The sequence below is a fragment of the Aulostomus chinensis genome, chromosome 7, assembly GCF_037954235.1.
Source record: "Aulostomus chinensis isolate RoL2024-O1b breed Wild chromosome 7, RoL_Achi_v1.0, whole genome shotgun sequence".
NCBI lineage: Eukaryota > Metazoa > Chordata > Actinopteri > Syngnathiformes > Aulostomidae > Aulostomus > Aulostomus chinensis.
The window spans coordinates 5278308-5300236 of record NC_141326.1 but is presented as its reverse complement, the minus strand read 5'-3'; the positions used below and the strand labels follow the sequence as shown (position 1 = coordinate 5300236).

The 21929-nt window shown below is 41.8% G+C and overlaps 2 protein-coding genes across 3 annotated transcripts; one reads left to right on the top strand and one right to left on the bottom strand.

The window, feature by feature from the left end:
- rspry1 (ring finger and SPRY domain containing 1) lies at window positions 1-16088 on the bottom strand. Of its 2 annotated transcripts, none has more exons than XM_086208234.1 (15): window positions 15894-16088; window positions 14616-15238; window positions 12461-12513; window positions 10371-10483; window positions 9295-9421; window positions 7575-7633; window positions 6805-6871; window positions 5786-5917; window positions 5580-5695; window positions 5301-5444; window positions 5091-5202; window positions 4647-4749; window positions 4380-4532; window positions 2378-2482; window positions 1-2279 (listed from the first exon to the last, which is right to left on the bottom strand). In XM_086208234.1, exons 2-15 carry the CDS (start codon window positions 15011-15013, stop codon window positions 2183-2185), a joined length of 1779 nt encoding a protein of 592 aa, XP_086064360.1. In that variant the 5' UTR covers window positions 15014-15238; window positions 15894-16088; the 3' UTR covers window positions 1-2182. The 2 variants fall into 2 exon arrangements, with proteins under 2 accessions (XP_086064360.1, XP_086064361.1); XM_086208235.1 differs by lacking the exon at window positions 15894-16088 and adding an exon at window positions 15628-15787.
- A 3017-nt stretch (window positions 16089-19105) lies between these two features.
- On the top strand, window positions 19106-21582 carry anapc13 (anaphase promoting complex subunit 13). The gene is made up of 2 exons (XM_086207669.1): window positions 19106-19390; window positions 20972-21582. Exons 1-2 carry the CDS (start codon window positions 19292-19294, stop codon window positions 21095-21097), a joined length of 225 nt encoding a protein of 74 aa, XP_086063795.1. The 5' UTR covers window positions 19106-19291; the 3' UTR covers window positions 21098-21582.
- The last annotated feature ends 347 nt before the right edge of the window (window positions 21583-21929 follow it).

Sequence of the window (21929 nt, the reverse complement as noted above, 5' to 3'; positions counted from 1 at the left end):
CATACATTTATTACAAATATCACAAACCAGGAAACCACAATTCTTTAATAAATCACATCTTTGGGAACTCTGGGGCAAAATTCCTTTATAGATGTCTTAAATACAACTCAATATTTCATCCTGAACGTTGTCTCTCCAGCCATAGACAAATTGTAATTTATCTGACCTGCTTTTATAAGGTGCTTAAGGAAACAAAAGGTAGCGAACAGCAACCAGACAAGTCATTTGTTGTACTGAGATACAAGTTATCTTCTGACTTCATTCCAGTATGAGTTTATAGATCTAGTTCATGCAATCTTGTAGAGTAGGAACTCCTCCGTGTTTATTTGATGAACAATTTGACCAAAACATTTCAAATTTATCCATTTTTTTTAATATTGTGTGTCTTCAAGATGTATGAAAAGAATCTGATCATTTTTGTCACTATCAACCCAGAAAATCTTCAAGTAAAGGATGGACAGAAAAACAGAGGGAAACCATGAAGTTGAAGTCGGGAGAAATGGCAGTATGAGAGACGCTACTGCATGTGTGTGCTGTTATACAGAGCATGAGGAGAGAAACCATGATCCTGGAAACCTGGAAGCTACAATAGAATTCTAATCTCACACTTGTTTTGTCAGAATAAGTACTGGAAGCAGGTAAACCCACTAAGACTGCTGTGATTTGTTGCATTTAATCCCACCGCTCAGTGAGGTATTTCTTTCCTCACTTTTGTTGCCTGGTCCACCTCCAAACCAGACCCAGTGCAACATGTTACAAAGCCAAGGATGTTAAGTGAACTGATTCAGAGGAAAAACAAGATTCACATGATCATTTCACATTTTGTTTTATGACAATTTACTGATACAACACCGTCCATCACCAATGTGTTGTACTTCAGCCACGTCTACATCAGCATTTACCGACATTACAAAACAGTTTTAATCACATCTTGTGGATTGAAAGTGGACGTCTTAATACAGACGCACAAGTTTGTCATCCCAGACAAACAATTAAGACATATTCATTTATGCCAGACCCACGCAGGAGCCACATTTGCTAAATTGTTAGCACCAATTTTGCACATCCATGCAGATGGCGGTTAAAATTCTACTGGATACTTTCCATTCATTGGCTTATCAATTTGATCTAATTTGATTGGGGCAAAAATTAGCACGTTAAGGTACAAATGAACGTCTGTAATTTTTCTTTTTTTTTTTCTCTTTCGCTGTGGTTGTTTCATATAAAACTGAAACTGCAGGACAACCTAAATATGAGCCAAGACTTTCGATAAAGCACAAACATCTGCAGAGATCGCCTTATTGAATATCAATTAGTGCTTAATACTTATTCAAGTATTCACTTTGACTACTGGTTGCAAAACAAGCCCGATGTCTTTAATCTTTAATTTTTAGCTTAAGTAAATTCTTTTTTTAATGGTTTCTGACATCCTCAAGAGGACTTCCAACTGACACCAGGAAAGGTGATCGAGGAGTTGATAATTTGACCTCCAGGTGTCTGATTCAATGCTTGACCTGCGGAAGCTGACCAATGGACAGGTGTTGGTGCAACACTGAGCAAAACAATAACAATGCTACCTTGGGAACACTATAAATCGCATATCTACACCCCAAAATATCAAAGTGAGACATTTCTCATATTCATCTGTACCTTGGGTTTTATTCTGTATCAAAGTCTGTGTTCTTTGCTGCTACCCAGCCCTTTGAGGTGTGAAAACATGAGCATGTTGGGATTAAATAGTAGCCTCTAAACCGCAAGGAAAGCGCAGTGGGTTCCTCATATTTAAGAGGTCTGAGAACAGGGTCTGGCAGATGAGGTTAATTTTTCTCAATTCTTTTTCTCCTCACGTCTGTTTTTCTGTTGGAGGAACAGTCAGTAGAAACTGGAAGATTCTTGTCCGAGCTTCTGCGGTAAGTTGTCAGAAGGACACAAAAGAGGAGATGTAGCTAAATGAGGAAAAGCTCCCGGGGATCCAGCAGTGGTGTGGTTCAAATCCTCCAATACACTCTTTCTTCTCTTCACCCCTCCTCTGAAGCCTCCTATGACCAGAACACACAGGTCTGGTGTAGTTACATTGTTGTGGCACCGTCCTTGCCGCCCAGCTGGCCAGGAGTGGATGGGAGGGGGAGGTGGATCCAAGGCTTTTGTGTCTCTCCTTCCTGGGGGAGGAGCTGGAAGTTTGTCAGGAGACATGAGCAATGAGTCTGACGCGGGTCTGGATGTCCTGGCGGCACAGGGGGCATGTTTCTAACTGTAAGGCACACTCCATACACATACCACTGGGAGAAGATGGGGGACAAAGAGAAAAGCAGACAGTATGTTATCTTCAGGGAAATCAGCTTGAGTATCAGCACAGCTGTTTTTTTTCCACACATACCCATGTCCACAGGGCCGCAGCTCTGTGTCCGCCATGACGTCACAACACAATGTGCAGCAGTTGTCTCTGATGCTAACCTGTTTCAGCAAGGCCAGACGCCGGTGTCTGGCAAAAACACACAAGAACATAAAATGGTGTTTTCATGACACCTTCCAGTGTCTATGAGCAACATGCAGGGCATTGATGGGGAGGGAGGGGTCAACTCAACGAGATGGAGCAGAAATGCAGATCAATGAACATGGGGCTATGATTGGCAAGAGTTTTGCTGGGACTGACCCAGAGCTGCATCCAACCAACCAGTCAGGGTGCAGCTCTAACTGCACTGCAGCAAGTCCATATGAAAATGTACACTATGGAGTTACAGATCAGGGGGTACAATAAAACATCCCTGCTGCTGCTTCTTTCACAATATCTCCCTTTAATGTGCCAAGGTGGGAAGAAGAAAGTAAGAATACAAGCTCCAGCCATAAATCTGGACTCAAATTCAAATGTACATTTTTAAGGAAAAATAAAAGTTTCAATCGGGAATGAAAGCAGTCAATGATACTTGAAGGAAACATACATAATTGTGGAAGGTAACACTGAGCGTGAACAAACGTGTGCAGGGAAGCCATATGATTTTTTCTATCACTGGACATAAATAATGCAGGTTGTTTGTAGTGAACGGTAAAAGGAGTCTAAATCCCATCTTTATAATGTTCCCTTTCTGCTATTATGTCAGGAGGAAAGCTTTTGTTCAACACTAGCAACAATCATGGTTGTGCTAATGTGCTGGATTGTGTCACATTTTATCAGAATAAACTCTCTGGCATACTCATCAAAATAGACAAAGCTTTGCAGACAGAAGTTTTTTTTTTTAATTTTTGTACAAAGCTTAACTCATAATTCACATTAGTTCTAAGCTTAGGGGGCAGCACGGTGATGCCATTGTCAGCACTGTTGCCTCACTGTGGGAAGGTTCTGGGTTCGAGCCCCAGCTCGAGTACGGGATCTTTCTGTGTGGAGTCTGCATGTTCTCCCTGTGCCTGCGTGGGTTCTCTGGCTTCCTCCCACCGTCCAAAGACATGCAAGAGGGAATGAGGCTGATTGATACTCTAAATTGACCGTAGGCGCTGGTTCTGTGATAGACTGGCGACCTGTCCAGGCTGAACTCTGCCTCTCGCCTGAGGGCAGCTGGGATAGGCTCCAGCACCCCCGCACAACCCTTTACAGGATAAGTGGTAGAAAATGGATGACTAAGTTTAGGCCAGCATGAAGATTTTTCACCACTGGTCTGAACTGGGATTCTGAATTTTGTCACAAGGTGTCGCACTTCACATATTTTTGTGAATGACAGGAGGGGAAGCGTTGCCTTTCGATATAAAGCTCTGTGGGCAGCCTCCCCCACTCAACGGCTGTCAGAGACTTTCTGGCCAAACCTCAATGACATCTGAGGGGAAACTATTAGCTTGAAGCTAAATATATATGACTTGCTCTTTCTGCATTCTGGAAATGTCTGTGTGAGCTCAAGACTTCAACTTGAGAACATTTGAAAGGCAGAAGACACTTTTTGGGTAAAGCAGCAGGGAATTGTATATGATCGCTTTAAACTTGCAAATCTGACTGGAGTGGTGAAACCAGCATTCAGCCCAGGTCAGGAAGTTCATGGAGAGTCAGTGTGAGCTGTGACAGACGTCTGTTGCATAGAAAATTTGAATTTATCGATGATAAGTGACCATTTCCTGCACAACTAATGCTTGGGTTATGTCTGTAAATCTATCTGGAGGTTTAAATGAAGCCATGTACACAGTCTGTGCACATGCAACTACACTGTGCTGAAGCCCATCTCTTCCAACCGTGCCAGGGCCAACAAGAGGTAATAACCCTTGTCAAATGAACTGGCCATTGGGGTACAGACGTTCTTTGGAACAGTACAGATCAACCCCGGCCTATAAGGAGGCCTTCAGTCTTATTAAGGCAGCGCCATGACTAAATCCCTGTATGTCCTAGCTTCATTTCTTACCTGGGTAGGATGATCTTTTCACTGGGCTGCAGTGATGCGAAGTCGTTGAAGGTGCTGAACTTGACGGATGGCGGATGCCGGAAGGGCTTGGCTCCAAAGTTAAACTCACATTGCTGATATGACATAAAGCTGGCTGCTGCAAAGAATCCAGACCTGAGAGAGGTGAAGGAAAGAAATGTGATTGTTGGGAGAAAGTAGAGGGAAACAAGAATGAAAAGGAGGGAAACAGAGGGGACATGAAAGCGAGAGGGGAGTGTGTGGACTTACGTAGCTGAGGAAAAGACCTGTTTCTCTGGAGGCAGCTGATGTCCATTCAGATAGAAGATCATCTGCTTCTTGCTGAGATCCAGCAGAAAGCCGATGGCGTCTCCTAAACAACACACATGCAAACACGCACAAACATGCAAACACGCACAAACATGCATGCACGCACGCACACACACACACACAGTATAGCCATTACACATTATTACTTTCATCACTCAATGTGGGAGGCAATAAAAGCCTGAATTTTGGCCGTGACATCAGTGTGTGGGTGCTCAAATATGACAACTCTCCCGAGACAAAGAAAACAATAAAGCAATTTTTTCAACAAATGGCTATGACATTTCCTGTGTGGTGCCCTCTTTTCCTGTGCCTGTTTGCTAAAAAGAAAGAAAGAAAAAAGCAACCTAAATCAGAATTTTGTGTCATACAATGTGAAGTTCCTACCTTCCTTCCAGCAGGGGTGAGCATGAGGTTTACTGCGAGCGTTGTACCAGATGAGCTGCCTGCAGCCATCATACGCACAAGAGTATTCATCATCTCCAATACCATAACCCTCCTGCAACACACAGATTCACACTTATTAGATGCTTCATCACATGACTGCAAAACAACTGAGAGAATGCGGAAAGAACAGCTGAGACGCTATATCAGTACATGGTTGAGGAACTTGCTGTCTTTGGTAGCCCATCCAATTTGCATCACACCCGATGTAATGACTGTCACCTCGTAGTACCAAACACCTGAATCCACACAGAACGTACAACGCACACTCTCGAATGATGAGGCGTCGCATCGTGCCTGAGGCAGGGAACAAAAAGAGAAAGAAACATTGATAAGTGATCGAAAAACGTGTATAAGGCCAAAAACTGATGTTTCATGTGGTGATGTGGCTAATTTCAGACTACACACACACACACACACACACACACTTACCTCCAGTCCACTTGGGGATATCTTGAGGTACTCGCTGACATCATTGCTATTGAGCATGGCGTTGATATTGGTGAGGTTGACCTTCTCATACGTGAACTGACGGCCCTCTTTTAGGACTGAACAGAGGATGCTAGCGTAAACCTTTCTGTGTCTCACATACACACACATACAATATACACATCTACTGAACAAATGGGGCAACTTACACAGGTTGTCAAGGCTCCACTGGGAGCAGAATCCCACCTGCCTCTTCAAGTAGTCAGGATGCTCTGCCCACGACTCCAGAACAGACAGTCGATTGCTTATACAAGACTCAGATACTGTCAGTTTGTTCTCACCTGAGGTCAAGAAAAAGTAGACGTGAACAGCGGCCTTTGCAACCAGTGAGAAATTAGCATTTTGGTTTACAAAAAAGAATGGCCACAGTGTAATATTTCACCTATATGTACAAACATACCAGCAGGAGATGTGATCAAAAGCAGAAATCTGTGACAACAAATAAGCCCGTTGTCATAGAAACAGTTAAGGTCACCCTTGTACTTATTTTGGCATTTTTTTTGTTGGGGTGGGAATCTCTAAGCACAAAGTTATTGGATTGTGATTCAGAGGGCTACCATTCCATTAATGCACAAAACAATGAATGCACATTTATGCATCCAATTTCTTGATCCATGAATACGACCAAGACAATGACCAGAGTGAATGTTCCTTTTGTATATCTAATGACACCATCGTCAGTGGCATTACTTCCTCAAACTGTAATAGTGAAACTATTTCACAAAATAAAGTACATCACAAAATAACTCACACTTAGTGGACTGATATTTGAGGGCATCATCTCATTATGCTATCCCATGTCAGTGGTGAGATGCTTTGAATCACTCCGTCTGTGATGGTTCTGAACATTTTTACAGAGATTTGTGGTGCCTGCAGGCTTGCTGTAACTGTCCATTGTGACACTAAATAATGTCACATTTCACTGCGTGCTTCATTGGCACGCAGCAAACAGTCGGTGACTGTGTCACATAAGTACAGCAGAAAGGTGAAGGTGGAACACTGCACACAAACACCAACCAGCTCCTATCACTGGCAATTAATGTTGAGATATTATTTTTGCATCAAGAAATATCTTACAAGAGAAAATTTCAATGCATCTAAGAAAAGATTTCTCTCTTTGGGTCACTAGTTACTACCTGTCCTCATGTTTGTGTATGAGTGAACTTACTGGTCTGAGAGAACTTCTCCAAGGCAATCAGAGCAAACAGCATGACAGTAGGGTGGGCTTCCGAGCTCTGGGGGGAGGGGTTAGAGACGAAGGTAAATAATCATCAGTTTGAACGTCATTGTCTTGTTTTCATAAATCCTCTGATGCTAACACTAAGAATGGTAGTTTTTAAATAACAGTGGTTGTAATAAAGCATAATTATTTACTGGTCTTTATTATAAACAAATTATTATAAAGCGTTAACCTGAGCCCTAATGTCATCAAAAGGAACTGGAATTGGTCTAATTAAGATTTTGTTGTTACTGTAAGAAATGCTGCACTTGCAGAAGTGACTTCCTCTCTGACAAAGCAGAGCAGAATCAATCAGAGGCCAGCGAGGCTCTTATCTAATGAAGAGCAAGACCCATCTGAGTGGTAGAAGAGTGGTAAAAAGAAACTCCTGGTTCAGCAGTTTCCCCCTTATAATATCCCTGCACTCTCTCTTTCACCACCATCATCGTCCCAGAGATTTTGAAGACAACTGCAAAATGTACAAGCTTGACAGTTTGATCTGATGATCTTTTAGTTTGATAATGATGTCTGAATCCATAACTCATGTCATCGCTGACCTTAAACTCAGAGGGGAAATTACAGCAGTCACCTTACTAATTAACAATTGCAGAGTACCAGCAAAATCCATTACTGCATCCTCTCTTTGCAGTTTATAGAGCATGAAACTTTGTTCACACAGGTTTAACATGTGTAACTGCGTATGTCACTACTTTGCTCACCAGGCTTTCTAGAAGGTAGTCAAGGGTTCCAGGGCTCAACAGTCCAATACTGGCTGGTCCTAAAAAACAAAATATTACAGAGCTGAAATTAACAACAGTAACACTTTTGAGACTGAAAGAAGTTTCAGTTATTTGTGTCAAGGAATCACAACCTGGAGATTGGCAATTGTTTTCATGCCTGTGAAGGCCAGACAGCTTAACGGTGATCTGAGGCATGCTACAAAGTCATCTTACACACTTTTTCAAACACACTGTTACCAAGGGAAGCTTGGTTGTACCGTGGGGTTCAGAACTTAGGGTAATGAAAAACATTAAGAAGTTATAAGGTGAGTAACTTAAAGATTTGACATCGGAAACACACAATGTTCAGTAAACTATTTCAACAAAGGAAAATAAGAAAAATATAAACAGCCATTTTAAACAACGTTTTGCATGAATTAACAAGTTTATGAGGACCGGGATGCAGACCCCCTCTCTACGTTTAAGAGCAGACTTGAAACCTTCCTTTTTCATCAGGCTTATAGTTGGGCTGCTTAAGCTGGCCCTTAGATATGCTGCTATAGGCTTAGACTGCTGGGGGATCTCCCATGATGCACTGGGCTTCTCTCTCCTCCTCTCTGTCCTCCTGTATGTGTCATATATAAATCTTACTCATATGTTACGAACTCATCTTCTATTCCGGAACCTTCAGGCTCCCCTCATCCCAGATCCCGAGTGCTGCTGGAGGAGGCTGCAGACCTGAAGAGGCTCAAGCTGCCACCCGTAGCTCCACCTGCTCATGTCCCCGTCTGTCCGTCAGTCTCTTCCCTTTCTCTCTCTCTTTATCTCTGTTCCACTCTTTCCTTCTGCATATCTGTCTTCCTCCATTATCTGTCTTTGTCTCTGCCCCGCTCTCCTGCTCTCTTTCCCCCCCAACCGGTCAAAGCAGAAGGCCGTCCCCATTGAACCTGGATCTGCTCGACATTCCTGCCTGTTAAAAGGAAGGTTTTCGTTGCCGCTGTTGCAGGATGTGCTGCTGATGGAGAACTGTTGGGTGTAAATTGACTGGAGGAGTGTGGTACTAGACCTGCTCTACTTGTAAGGAGTCAAGAGAGAACTTTTGTTGTGATTTGGTGCAATACAAATGAAACTGACTTGATTTGACAACCGGATCCATAACATAGTCGCTCACTTACAGTCATGGTGCTTTACAGTGTTGCAGAAGTCAAAATGTATCTAGTTATGAAGTGGAAATTGCACAACAGCATTTCTAAAAGTATAGTATGTGGGATGTGTCCTGCAGGGTAAAAGAGTTTCAGTGCAGCAGAGAGAGACGGAGTGATGGTGCAGGTGTGTGTGTCAGAGTGTTTCTGTGCGGGAGCATGGTGCGTGGCTCTACAAATATAACACAACCAGCAGTGTGGAGCTGGTCTGAGGCTGTACCTTCGGCTGATAGATGTTATTAGATACTTATTACATTGCTATTTTGGTTCAAACATTTACCCACCAATTTATGGATTGTCCTTTCAGATTTAGACACCACCTTTGGCGGATGATAATTTCAAACCCTGCATCCTTCTGTACGCGCCCCCCCTTCCCCTCGCAGTTAGCCTGCTCTCCCACAGTTTGGAAACCACTTCACAAAGGCAGTGAACAAGGAACCATCCAAGAGCACACGAATCATAATTATTGAAGGCTGAATTCCAAAGACAAACATCAGACATTTAAATGAGGATTGTACCAGCCAGTTTCTCTGCCAGGCATCCTAAGACAGCAGTGGTGTTCCTGTGTTTAGCAGGGCTGAGAGCATCCTGTCGAGCAACAGCTGAACTCAGACTCAGCATGTCAGAGAGTTTCTGAAGAGCATCCTGGAAAGAGAATGTAGGAGAATTACACTAATGAAGGACAAAGGCGTGCACGCATGCACAAACATACACGCACGCATGCACACACACACCCTTGTACTTACAGCTTTTTGAGGACTTTCATAGACATAATACATTCCCTAGCCCCTCACCCTAAACCTAACCATTTCAACTGACTGCCTGACCCGAACCTTGACCCTAAACCTAACCAGAACCTAATCCTAACCTTGACCCTAAAACTAAGGCTTGACCTTAACACGGCCCATGAAGCTGTGAGGACTGGATAAAATGTCCTTACTTTCCAAAAATGTTCTCACTCTGGTGGTTAAATAAATATTCTAGTCCTCAATAAGTAGCAAGTACAAGAACACGAACACACACACACACACACACACACACACACACACACACACACACACACACACACACACACACACACACACACTTTATGAGTGTTTAGCCCTCAATTTACAGACAGGAAGCAAAGCCCATAAAATAACTAACTCTTTGACATCTATCGTGTACCTCTGGTAACTGACAATCACCTGGGATTGCAAAAACAGTAATGTTACAAGGGTTACTCAAAAGATCTCAATGCTGAGGTTACAAATAGTCATCAGGCTTTGCTCCATGTCTGCAAGACTAAACTGCAGGCTAAAAAAGTCCTACAGTTTGCATGTAATGAAGCCCAATGAATACAAAACTACACACATAACCTAAGGGAGAAACAGAACTATTTATATTCATGATTGTAATGGAAAAACTGCTTTACAGAAATGAGTAGACAAATTCTGGGCTATTATGTTTGCCAGTTGGGAAAGACCAATGTGATTCTTTGGGACAGCAGCTGGAGGCAGTATAAAATTCTAAAAATGAAATGATTATCATTTTTATCTGAATTTGTTATGCCAATCATTCTTTTTGTCTGCAACAAACAAGCTCCAACTCCAACCTTTGTGGGCAGGGGGCATTCATCCAACAGAAGGGTGATCACTGCAGGGCCAAGTGGATCATCCAATGGAATCACTCGTATCAACGATTGGACAACCTCCAGCCAACCATCATCTGAAAGACAAAGATTAATTACAGGCTCTATCAGGCTTATTATTGACATGCATCTTAGGGGATGCGATCACATGCATACAGCGTTAAGTACATGTGCAAATGCTCCAAAGATGCATTGAGGACGAATATGTCATCTTCCCCCAGAGATTCTGATATATTGTAATAAAAACATGGTATTATTTTGGCGATTGTCTACACAGAACCAATCAACACCGTGTAATGTGTGCATCGGCTATCAAATCACTCAGGCTGTCTTTAACCACAATACCTGAAATTCCCTTTCAGGCTTTGTAATGCTGAATTCATCAAAGTGCATTTTCTGAATACTTAGGAGCAATGTGTTGTTGGTGCCCTTCTAATATTTTTTTACTTCAATTAACTATTTGCTTTAGCAAATATAGTTTGCTGAAATACATATTTTTTGTGAGAAAACAAGTCCTTTCAGGATTTTTCATCGTGAAAATAGGTAACACAAAAGACAAGACTTTGGATTAGAAGTATAAAAAACAGCATGAATGCCACATCCACCACTTCCTATCCTCAAGGCAACAACACAGCACATTTCTCACAGGCTCATGAATAATGTAAAATATCACATGTCAAACAGAGAGAGACTGCTTGTTGACTGACTTATTGCTTGGCTGCTTTAGGGTTCAGTAGTTGCAAGCTTATACCCAGCTTGGCTGTTTTCAAGCCACGCAACACTACACCATGTGAACATCAAACACCATATGTGCATGACACACAGCTCTAACACCAACTGAAAGAACACTCACGTGAGAGCATCATTCACCATACACAAAAGGGAACAGATAAAACACTCACATATAAGAAATATACGGGGCAGACAAACTAAAAATAGCGTGACATTGTAAAAATCAAGTTTCTAATTAATGTAAGTTTGGCATAACAACAACATGGAATTCAGCTACAAGAGGAAGTCAGCACCCTGGCAGTCTACAGCACACTTGTGTTAGAGTCAAAGGCACACAGTATACCTCCTTACAGAGGCCATGGTTTTTCCCAGTGAGGTTGTTGAAAACAACACCTCCAGACTTTACAGTTGTGTAAGACTCCACCATAGTTCATGTTTAAGTATGTTGGACAAATGTCTCACATCAACATGATTACATTGTTCTATTCTCAAATTCCCAGTCAACTGTTATCATTGTCTTTATGAAGGGCCGTATGTAATTGCACTTCTAAATTCTCATATTCCAAAACTCCCTCCATGAATCTGTTATCTGTAGGGCCCCGCCATCAGGTGCTTGCTGGTCGGTGCTTGGTCCCTTTCAGAAAAGGACAGTTAGGGCGCGTTTCCACTGGCTCACTTCGGCTCGGGTTGGGTTGGTATGGGTGCATTTCCACTAGCACTGGGTACCACGTCAGCGTGGGTGGACAGGATGACAGACAGGCAAGGCTTCAAGCAGGAAACAGAACACCCAAGAAAAGTATAAAAGACTTTACCAGGCGATTGACCAGTATTCCACTGAGGCCAAGATGATATTAAGTAGACGACGTAAGCAGGTAAGTTACCTAATCAGCACACCACTATGTGTGCAACCGCATGGCTTGCTTGGAACCCCAGCAGAGCAGGGACCAAAATGGTAACAGTCAGCATCGTGTCGGGGCCAGTGGAAACAGGGCCAAATCAACCCGACTCCACCCAACCCAAGCTGAAGTGAGCCAGTGGAAATGCACCCTTAAGGTCTGCAATCGGGCTGCTGGCTACCGTCAAATTGCCACCAGGCCTAACAACTTTTCTGGGGGGAATCCAGCAGAGGCCATTTAGCTCAAACTTTAGAGTTCAAGCGTCAGTTAAGAGGGATCAAGTGTGCATCACATTCTCACCATATACACACTGTACCAGAGTTTGTACAATTGCAGTCACCAGAATGGGACTGTATTTTGCACCAACCTTAATAAACCCATCACCTGAGCAACACACAAGGCTTAATGTGTTGTATTTTTTCTTACCTGTCTCTGCCATCTCATGTAAAGTGATCATGGAGAATGGGGGCTCTTGATCACTGAAAAAAAGAAAAATATTAAAGCAGGATATTAACGACATGGCCTGGTTTCAGAATGTTTCTCACTTCACTTGTATGCTATAGAAAAAAGACTCAACATGTTGCTATATGGGAGTCTAGACCATCACTGTTTTGCACAAACAGAGGTGGTCCCTTTCAGTATGACTCATCTAACAGCAAAACATCTGAAGTGTTTATTGTCCCTGTGATCACGGCATCTGTGATAATATAAACAAATGATTCAGTGTGTGCTTTCGTGTTTGTGCTCATGTCCCTCAGAGAGGTCAAGGCAGCCATATAAGCGTGATGGATTTACTTCAGTGGTTGTTGTGGATGCTGTTGCAGCCATTACTGCTGAAAGCTGTTTTCTCTTTGGCAGCCGTGACTTCAGCCAGCTTGATCCTCAGATTTCCAAACACAACTAAGTAAGACTAATACCCTCACTGAGTTCCCCTTTATTTATGTCAGATTATTAGAACCCTTGAAAACTACATGTCTTACATGTTTTCAAAGGTCTGCATTGATCATGGAGTATATTACGTAATGCATCTTTAATAAAATACAGACGTGACAAAAATACACTGCAAAGCTTCACACACTAAACAGAGTCACAAACCTAGAATGGTATAAGAAAAACAGGTACATCATTTCTGACTATCTAAAAAATATAACTGCAGAAGCTCCATGTTCTAAACAAGCCTCTAACTCACCTATGAGTTGACAAAGACCACTGGAAACACTGAACAAAGCTACCTCCTCCACCATATTGATTTTATCACAACTGCCCTGAATGCAGACGGTTGACTGGAAATTTGGTTATCAATTAACCAAGATGAGTAAACTCTTCAGCCTGCAACTGTATATCAAAGCACTTCTCAGTCCAAAATGGTAGGCTGCTATTCGCTTGATTTGAAACACACACAAGAACACACACACACACACACACAAAAGCCCTTCAAGCATCAGTGAAAGCTACAGGGGAACTCCAGCTGAAACTATAAATTGCTAAACACTTCGGAACGGTCAGGAAAATAACCTATCAAGGCGGGGACATTGTGACTGACAGAGCCCATTGGAATCAGCATTAATAAATATGATATAATACAGATCCTCCGAAAACTCCATTTGTACCTGTAGCTCAAACATTTTTCTGCAAAGGGGTATTTAGCTTTTTACTGCATGAACCCAAGAAACACAATTCAGTATATGCCTGAGATAAGAGATGCTCAAGTTGCCAGCTTTAAGGAAAGAAGATGAAAACCACAGTGCCTCTTAAACCAGATTCAAAGTAGGAGTGCAACAATGCAGAGATGGCAGTTTTGTTTAGGGTTCTGTTTTTTGGTCACAGTTTTGTTTGTTTTGGTTCTTTAGGAAGAGAAAAAAAAACTCCATCAAAAGACAACAGAATGCAAAAACCGTCACACTGAACTGATATGAAAATATTAAGTGAATGAATAAGGTACAAAACCACTGTGGGTATTTTGTTTTACACTAATTTATGGTTGCCAATGTGCTAGCACCTCTACTCTTCTCTACATTTTCTTAGTGCTACAAGCAAACCATGTGTGTGAGTGACAACCTAATATAATTTTTATTTTCTTTAGTGTAGGTCTTTAAAGTTAACAATTAAGATGTCAACATACCGCCACCTACCAGTTTCTTGAGCCTGTTCGTGACATTTAAATTTCCATTTTTACCCTGACCATACCTAATCCATCAAACCTGAACATATGTAATCCAACAGCACACAAACCCATGGGTGGGACGTCAGCTTTACCATTACTGAGAAAATGCAAAGAGCTCTGGTGCAATGTGTTCTTTATTTTATTTATTCATTTCAGATCAGTTTAAGGGTCTCTGAAATTTTTTAAGTCCCCACTTCAAAGAGTTTTCCCTGCTCCCACAATGTCTCCATAAATACAACTGCTGTATTTAAAGATTACTTTATTTTTTGGCAATGATACTATAATTCTCCTTGAAAAAGACAAATGTCCTGCAACAAGAACTCTTGGCAGCTAGTTATTATACTACCAAGAAAAACAGGCACCAACAAATACACACACAAATATGTTTTAAGTTGTAATCATCACTGCTGAACTTACTTGTCCACAAGAGTCCTGATGACAGCTAACGTGTCCAGCACCAAGCCATCCACATTTTGCTTCTTCCGTCGGGGCTCATGGGGCCCTCGCCCTCTGCGAGGTGGCCTGACTGGGTCCCTGGGACGACTGCTACGAGCCTCTACTGTATCAACACCTGCACTTGTACCATGATCCAACTGCCTAGCTTGTCCTCGGGTCACCCTTGATGACCCACGGTGATGGTCTTCCAAGTCACTGTCCTCACGGCATACACAGCTGTTACCCATGGTTCCGGAGGCTGCTACCACACTGGCAAGGGATTCCCAGAATGGAGGAAGGGAATTTGTGGAGGAGAGGAAGAGCAGAACCTGTGCAAGGCTCCTGCAGGCACAGAAAGTGATCCAGGCAGCTACTATCATATCATTTCAGGAGCTTGGTTTTGGGGGATTCTTGTCCCAAAGGGCAGGGCGGGGTCAGCATGGATGATCATATTGGTGCCAAGCTGAGATGTGCTGTTGAGTTCAGACTTAATGTTGTGGAGCTGCTTAAATGGACCGAGATGGGTCACGTGATGCAAAGGGAAAGTCTTTGAACATCATTACAGCACAGGGTTCAGATCCAGCTTTAATCCGTGTCTTACAAAGCTGTAGAAGGAACAACAGCACAGAAAAAGACTGTCCATAACTTAGGTCTAGTCAGTACTTTACGTGTGACTGTGTCTAATCATACAGACAAGCTACAGTGACACAGCTCTTAACAGAGCAGAGTGAAATCTGGAAGTGTGTCTAAGAGAAAATCGACATTCGTAATTTACTTGCTTATATATCTTAAACATTGCAAATTATATGCCTATTAATTTATGTACAATCAAATGGACATCACACCGGTAACCACAGAATGATTACTACTACTACTGTTGACAAACAAGAGCTTTTCACTTAGCTTGCTAGCAGGCTAGCCACCCACCCACCAATCAACCATTGAAACGTTGGCAATCCCAAATAAAGAGCAAGTTACACAAAGTTGTACATACCATCTGGCTAATGATTCTGTTTTAACCCACGTGTATACTTCCGTTTCGACCACTTAAAATGAGCGTCACTCAAACACAGTCACGTCAGAACAAAGTAGCTAACGAAACAGAAAGCTAACGTAACTAACGTTAGCTGCATTCTGTTGGAGCTAGCCAGGTTAACTCTGACTGTACTGTCAAACTACACAAGTTAGCTAACGCGAGTTGCCGTGAACTAAGCATAGTATTCAAAACAGTGAACAGACACAGAGAAACATTTAACTGACCTGCACATATTCTACGGTACACCTCTGTTGAAGCCTAAAGCGACACATTCATATGACGATTGCTAAACATCTCATACACATAACGACGCTACACCGTTAGCTGCATGCTAAATTCCGTGGCGGGGGTAGCTAGTAGCTACCACACTGGCCATCATCAGCTGCTGTGGATGCAGAGCGGAGGGAGACTGGCGGAAGAGGGGAAGGTCTCTGTTGAATACTGTGTACACTGAAATTCACGACTGTGGTTTAAACAGTTGTGTTTAAACCACAGTTTGATGTGTTAAAATGTTAAAATCATAGTTCTCATAAATAGTAACAACGGAGAGTAACAAGTGGTGACAGTAAAATTACAATAGATAAAAATGTCCTCCTGAAGGCAATATTAAATGAAGAAAAGAGCAACATCTGGTTACAGTAACACGAAAATATTTTCTGTTAAGCTGAAGAAATGTGAATGAAATATATCTTTAATTAAAATAAGTCAGAAATATGGCTTTTTAATCACTGGAACAACAAAAAAACTTACCCCTTTTGTCAGTTTTTTTTTTCCCCCCAGAGTGCATGAATGCTATCAATAGATGAAGACACTGCTAGATTGTAAAACAAACTAAGACTATTATGTCCATCAAATTTGAAAAGGGCTTCCTCGATAAGTTATAAACCCTTCTAAGTTAAAAAACACAAATATGGTGTGATAAGTCATGCATTGATCTTCAAGCTAGGCCAGTATTCTCATATTTATTGACCAGTAAAATATTTCTAGCCCATTTCTTAGTTTATGAAAGCACACCTTGAAGTATTCTGCAAGAAAAAATACAAACATAGGTTGTGGGTTTTCCAGGTATGTTACGTCTTTATTAGACAGAAACAGGAAATGCGGGTAGAGAGGGTAGTGGATGACTTGCAGTATAACAACCAGCCAGCCAGGGCAAAAATGGGGTTGAGCCTCAACCACTTGACTATAACCTTGATGTTGAAAGTCAGTTTTCGTCCTGCATATACAATTAATTTTTCCACAATGATTTATTAAAATGGTAAATGGTAAAGCAGCTCCACATATTACAGACTCCTAAATAACAATTGAAGCAAAAACACAACTTTTTATTTTAGATTTATTGCAATGTTGTTCTATTATACTCAATACAAAACACGTCAGTGCATTTCATGTTTTGACTCAGTGGCATATAACATTGGTTTACTGGCTGTATTGTCTCCCCCCATCATATGAATTAAAAAGACTTTTATGAGTATTTTTCAAATAAACCAAGGATACTCAAGTCTTGTTTTGTGAAATATACATTTGGTATGTACATATAAAGTCAACTGACTGCATCCTCTCTTGTTTTTAATTTAAAACAAGTAAACTGGTAACATAGCAGTATAAACTTCAAGGTAAAGGTGCCATCATCATTATCATCTTAAAGATTTTGGCCATCGTCAAAAACGGGCTGCACTTTTTTTTTTTCCTTTTTCAAATTCAAGATTTCACACAGGTAGGTTTTGCAGACATGTTTTGTCTTTATTTTTTCACTTTGTGACTTTCTCTTAACTCAGACTTCAGACAGATTCAAACATAGAGAGCATATTTAACATTTAGATGGTGTGTTGTCGATCGCGACAGTTGTGCACTCTGCTTCGGTCTATGGCTGTGTTGAAGGAGTTATCTTGATACATCCCACACTTGGCCAGCTCCTCAGAGAATCTTTGTGATTTAGGGTAGTAAGTATATAGAGATCTTCCAAAGGTTGGAGTGAGACGACCATAGTCATTAGAGGTGGTCCTGTACAGAGGATTCTGGGGTTTTGCCCATGGCCCTGCACGTACAGCTGTAACTTTTGGGCTGATCATACAGGAGAAAACTGGATTTCCTGGGTTTGCACATGTGTCCATGCTCTCTGCTTGCTGCTGAGTAGAGGTTGATGTCATTGCAGCGCCTATAAACAGATACAAACATCTTTATTCAAACATTCCAGTCAAGCATACTTACTGCCATGTGGAGTTACCTTCTTAAAAAAAAACTGTTATTGCACTTTCAAAATAAATCTACATTAGTTATCAAAATCCAAATTATGGGGAAGGAGCTTGATGACTAGTATAACTTGAGGATTATTATCTGCAACATTGTAGAAATCATTAAAACTACAGGAAGAATGACTGCTGCACAGGGTGTGGTTGGTTTACTCCTGGGTTCTGATGTGGTCTTATTTACCGTCTTCAGGAGTTCATGAACTCCTCGAGTTCCCCTCAGAACTAGAAATAATCCCCGCTACGAGCTCAAGAATGAATATCCACCCAAAATGTATTATTCACAAGGAAACAATAAGGCATCTACCGGAGCATTCGTTTCTGTTTAGGTGAACTATCTGTCACGACAAGTCAAGCGATAGAAATTGTGTTTTTCACCAAACCACTTCATCAAACGCTCCTATTTCAATCCAGTTATTAGCGTATCATTACCGTAAAATGCTGGAGACCAATAAACTCTCTGCTTCGTCGGTATGGCGTGCCAGCTCGTGAAGCGCCACGTCCAATTACCATGGTAACCAACAAACAACATGCGGTGTACCGCGGCACCGTCTGCCTGCGGAGATCTGCCTACACATGGCGGGAGCGCGCACAACTAAAGCGAAAGTAACATTTTAATGATTCTTGCAAAGTATTGCTAATTAAGGACAAGATATTCTCTGTTAGTGTCATCAGTGATGGTAAATACCATGAACGGAGTTTGTTTGTTTGCGTTCGGTAGCGTCTGTGTGGAGCATATGTAGGCGAACCAATTATGTGCATGTATTAATAAATGACCTCATCGGCACATGTCTAGTCCGGTTCAGTTCAACCCTCTGATGTTCATCCGTGAGATACCATTTACTGATTTGGCACGGCACTGTGAATTCCACTGAGCTTAAAATGACCTTAATGAAATAATAGTGGATTCATTAGCCTACTAAGTACTACTACTACTTACTAGTATTAAGTAAGTAAAATAATTCATGTTATTATGATTATCATCACAATTATTATTATTATTATTTTTATTAGAAGTAGTAGTAGTAGTGGCAGCAGTAATAGAGGTAGTGATGGTAGTAGAAGCAGTATTATACAAGCCGCTCGACGAATGATGTTTCCTTCTATCTACAAAAATCCCAGTATTTTACTGCTGTACTTGAAGGCATCTTTCCGACACATCATTACAAAGCGCCGGTGTGTTACGTATTAATCCTGTGACTCTAGTATCCCAAATCGACTGTAAACAAACAAAGCTGAATACCAAAGCTGTGTTGTTTAGAGACATCGGCTCACAGAGTTTCACTGCTGCTTTCTGACCTTTTTGCTGCTGAACTTGTTTAAGTGGCTAGCGGATCTTAGGGCACTTGCAGCTACCCTGAAGCTAACTGAAGATGGACAGTGAAATTCAAAGAGACGGGCGAATCCTTGACCTCACCGACGATGCTTGGAGGGAAGACCGACTTCCATATGAAGATGTCACCATCCCTTTGGTAAATCCTGGATTCACACATTCATCTTAGCATCACGAAGTGTCTGTCCTCGTGCGTTCATAGTCACATGTAGCAACCGTATTGCCCCTGTAACATTTTGAATAAAGATGTTCGTGTTGGAAAGGACTCCGTAAGCTCTACCGCGGTGTTTTTTTAAAATCAGCGTTAAGCTATCGTAACACATCATTTAGGAACACATAAAAAATGCAATAAAATCCATAACTAGTATAATAATATATAGATAGATCTTTTATTGTCATTGTTTACATGGACATGAAACAGCGAAATTAAGTTTGAAGCATCACCACTGGCCATTGTGAAGAAGTTATATCAGATGAATGGGAGTGGATGGGCTGGGGGGGGGGGGGGGGCTGCAGTCCTGCAATGGATGGAATATGGAATAGTGTGCAGTGCAGCAAAAAAATAAACAAGTCTCGGTCACAGTTATTGAAGCAGTGTTGAAGGGGTTTTTTGTCACAGAGGGTTGGGGATGGGGAGGGTGGGGGGCAGGTTGTTCATTAAGGGTAGAGTCCGCTCGTCAGTATTTTCAATCAGAGGGCAGCTGTTGGAAAAGATGGTGTGCTGGGTGGAACCGGTCCTGTAGAATGTTCTTCACACGGCGGGTAGGCAGCAGGAGGTGAAGACTGAGGAGATCTCTGGGAGACTAGTCCCAATGATCCTCCCCTTGGTCCAAAATAAGTTTAGATATCAGGAAACCGGATGTTGAATTCTTTTGAATGTACTATATCCTGAGCAGTGGACAGTATGAATTTAACATGCTTAGAAGTGTGACATCCCTGGCCCACTTGGTCATGGTCAGTCACCTTACTCTTCATTTTACATTGTGTACATACTGTATGTAGTATATTTATTGTATTTTTATCTTTGATCTTATTTTTATTCTTATTTATTCCCACTGTCATGTCCCGTTTTTTTTCTTCTTTTTTTCTATTTTTTTCTATTTTTTTCTATTGTTTTTGTAATGTCATGCTGCTCAGTTGTACCGTACTTTAATTGCCCCTCGGGGATAAATAAAGTCATCTGAATCTGAATCTGAATCTGAATCTGAATGTTCAACTCACAGCACATTTACTTTAGGATCAAGAATAAAGGAAGCTGTAGCAAACTCTCCTCACCTGCATCAGCAGAGGACATTCTGTTCATCTGCCTTGTCCTCTCTCAGCGTTCCATCCACCCATCCATCCACCTATTTTCTATACCACTTATTCATCAAGGGTCCAGGGGCCTGGAGCCTATCCCAGCTGACATTGGGCAAGAGGCGGGGTACACCCTTGATGTGGCGTCAGTCCATCGCAGGGCCATCAGGAGCAATTACGGTCCAGTATCTTGCTCAAGGATATTTTGACATGGTCACTTGGGGAAGTGAGGATCGAACCAGTGACCCTTCAGTTGCTAGACGGCCACTCTCCCTCCAAGCCATGTAGCCACCCCCCCCCCCCAGCATTCCCAGCATTCCCAGCATTCCCAACAATGCTACTGTTATATATTCATGAACAGAGTTACTGGACCATCTAGCTTATGTGATTTAGATCTTAACTGGTCTCCCTCTTTCTTTGTCAGAGTGAACTGCCTGAGGCTGAGCAGGACAATGGCGGATCCACAGAGTCTGTGAAAGAACAAGAGATGAAGTGGACCGACCTGGCCCTGCAGAGTCTGCATGAGAACACACCCAGCACCGGAAGCTGAAAGACTTGTATAGAGAGGAACAGTAGAACCAAAGCCACAGTTGTTTTCTGATTTTATTGTCATGTTATGCAGGATGTCCAGTAAAGCAGAAATATTATAAAAATGTCTTTTACATCGATAACTGGTTTGTTTTGTGGTCTTGATAAATTCTACTTGTAATTACCCTTGATAATATTGACTTTTTAATCACAAGAGTGAACTTTTATTGATGTTCCCATGGAGAAGATGTCACACGAAAGTATCCTGCCTCACTGCAGCTTTCAAAAACCACTGTGTAGGACAGGGGTGGGCAATCATGTGCCACGGAGGGCCGTGTGTATGCAGGTTTTCCTTCCAACCAAACACTTTAACAGGTGATTCCACTGATTAACACACCTTCAGCCACGGAAGAGTGTATAATAATCTATTACAGGAAACTGATGCACTCTTTTCTGGTTTTATGGTAAGCAAATGATTTTAAAGACAGCAACAAAATAAAATAAATATACTACAAAGAACTGTATTTGCAGTGATTTGTTTAACTCTTGCAGATCATTTTTCTACTGCAGGGGACAGTTGTTGACTTTGCATTTGTATTAACTGGGGTGATCTGAGTGGTTTATGTCTCTGTTTGGCAGACAGTGCGGCGATGTCTGGCTTTTCTCAACACTTGGCATGTGAGAACTGTGGAGAGATTGTCATGGCAGTTGCCAGTTAAAGAAAGACTGTAAAGAGAGAGTTATTTCATGCTAAAGTTGTTCATGTTAACACAAAGCTCTTGGTTGATTCAAGGCATCCAGGAACCTTCGCTGGTTTTCTAAAGCGCCAAATTCCATTTCTGTCAGTGTGTATG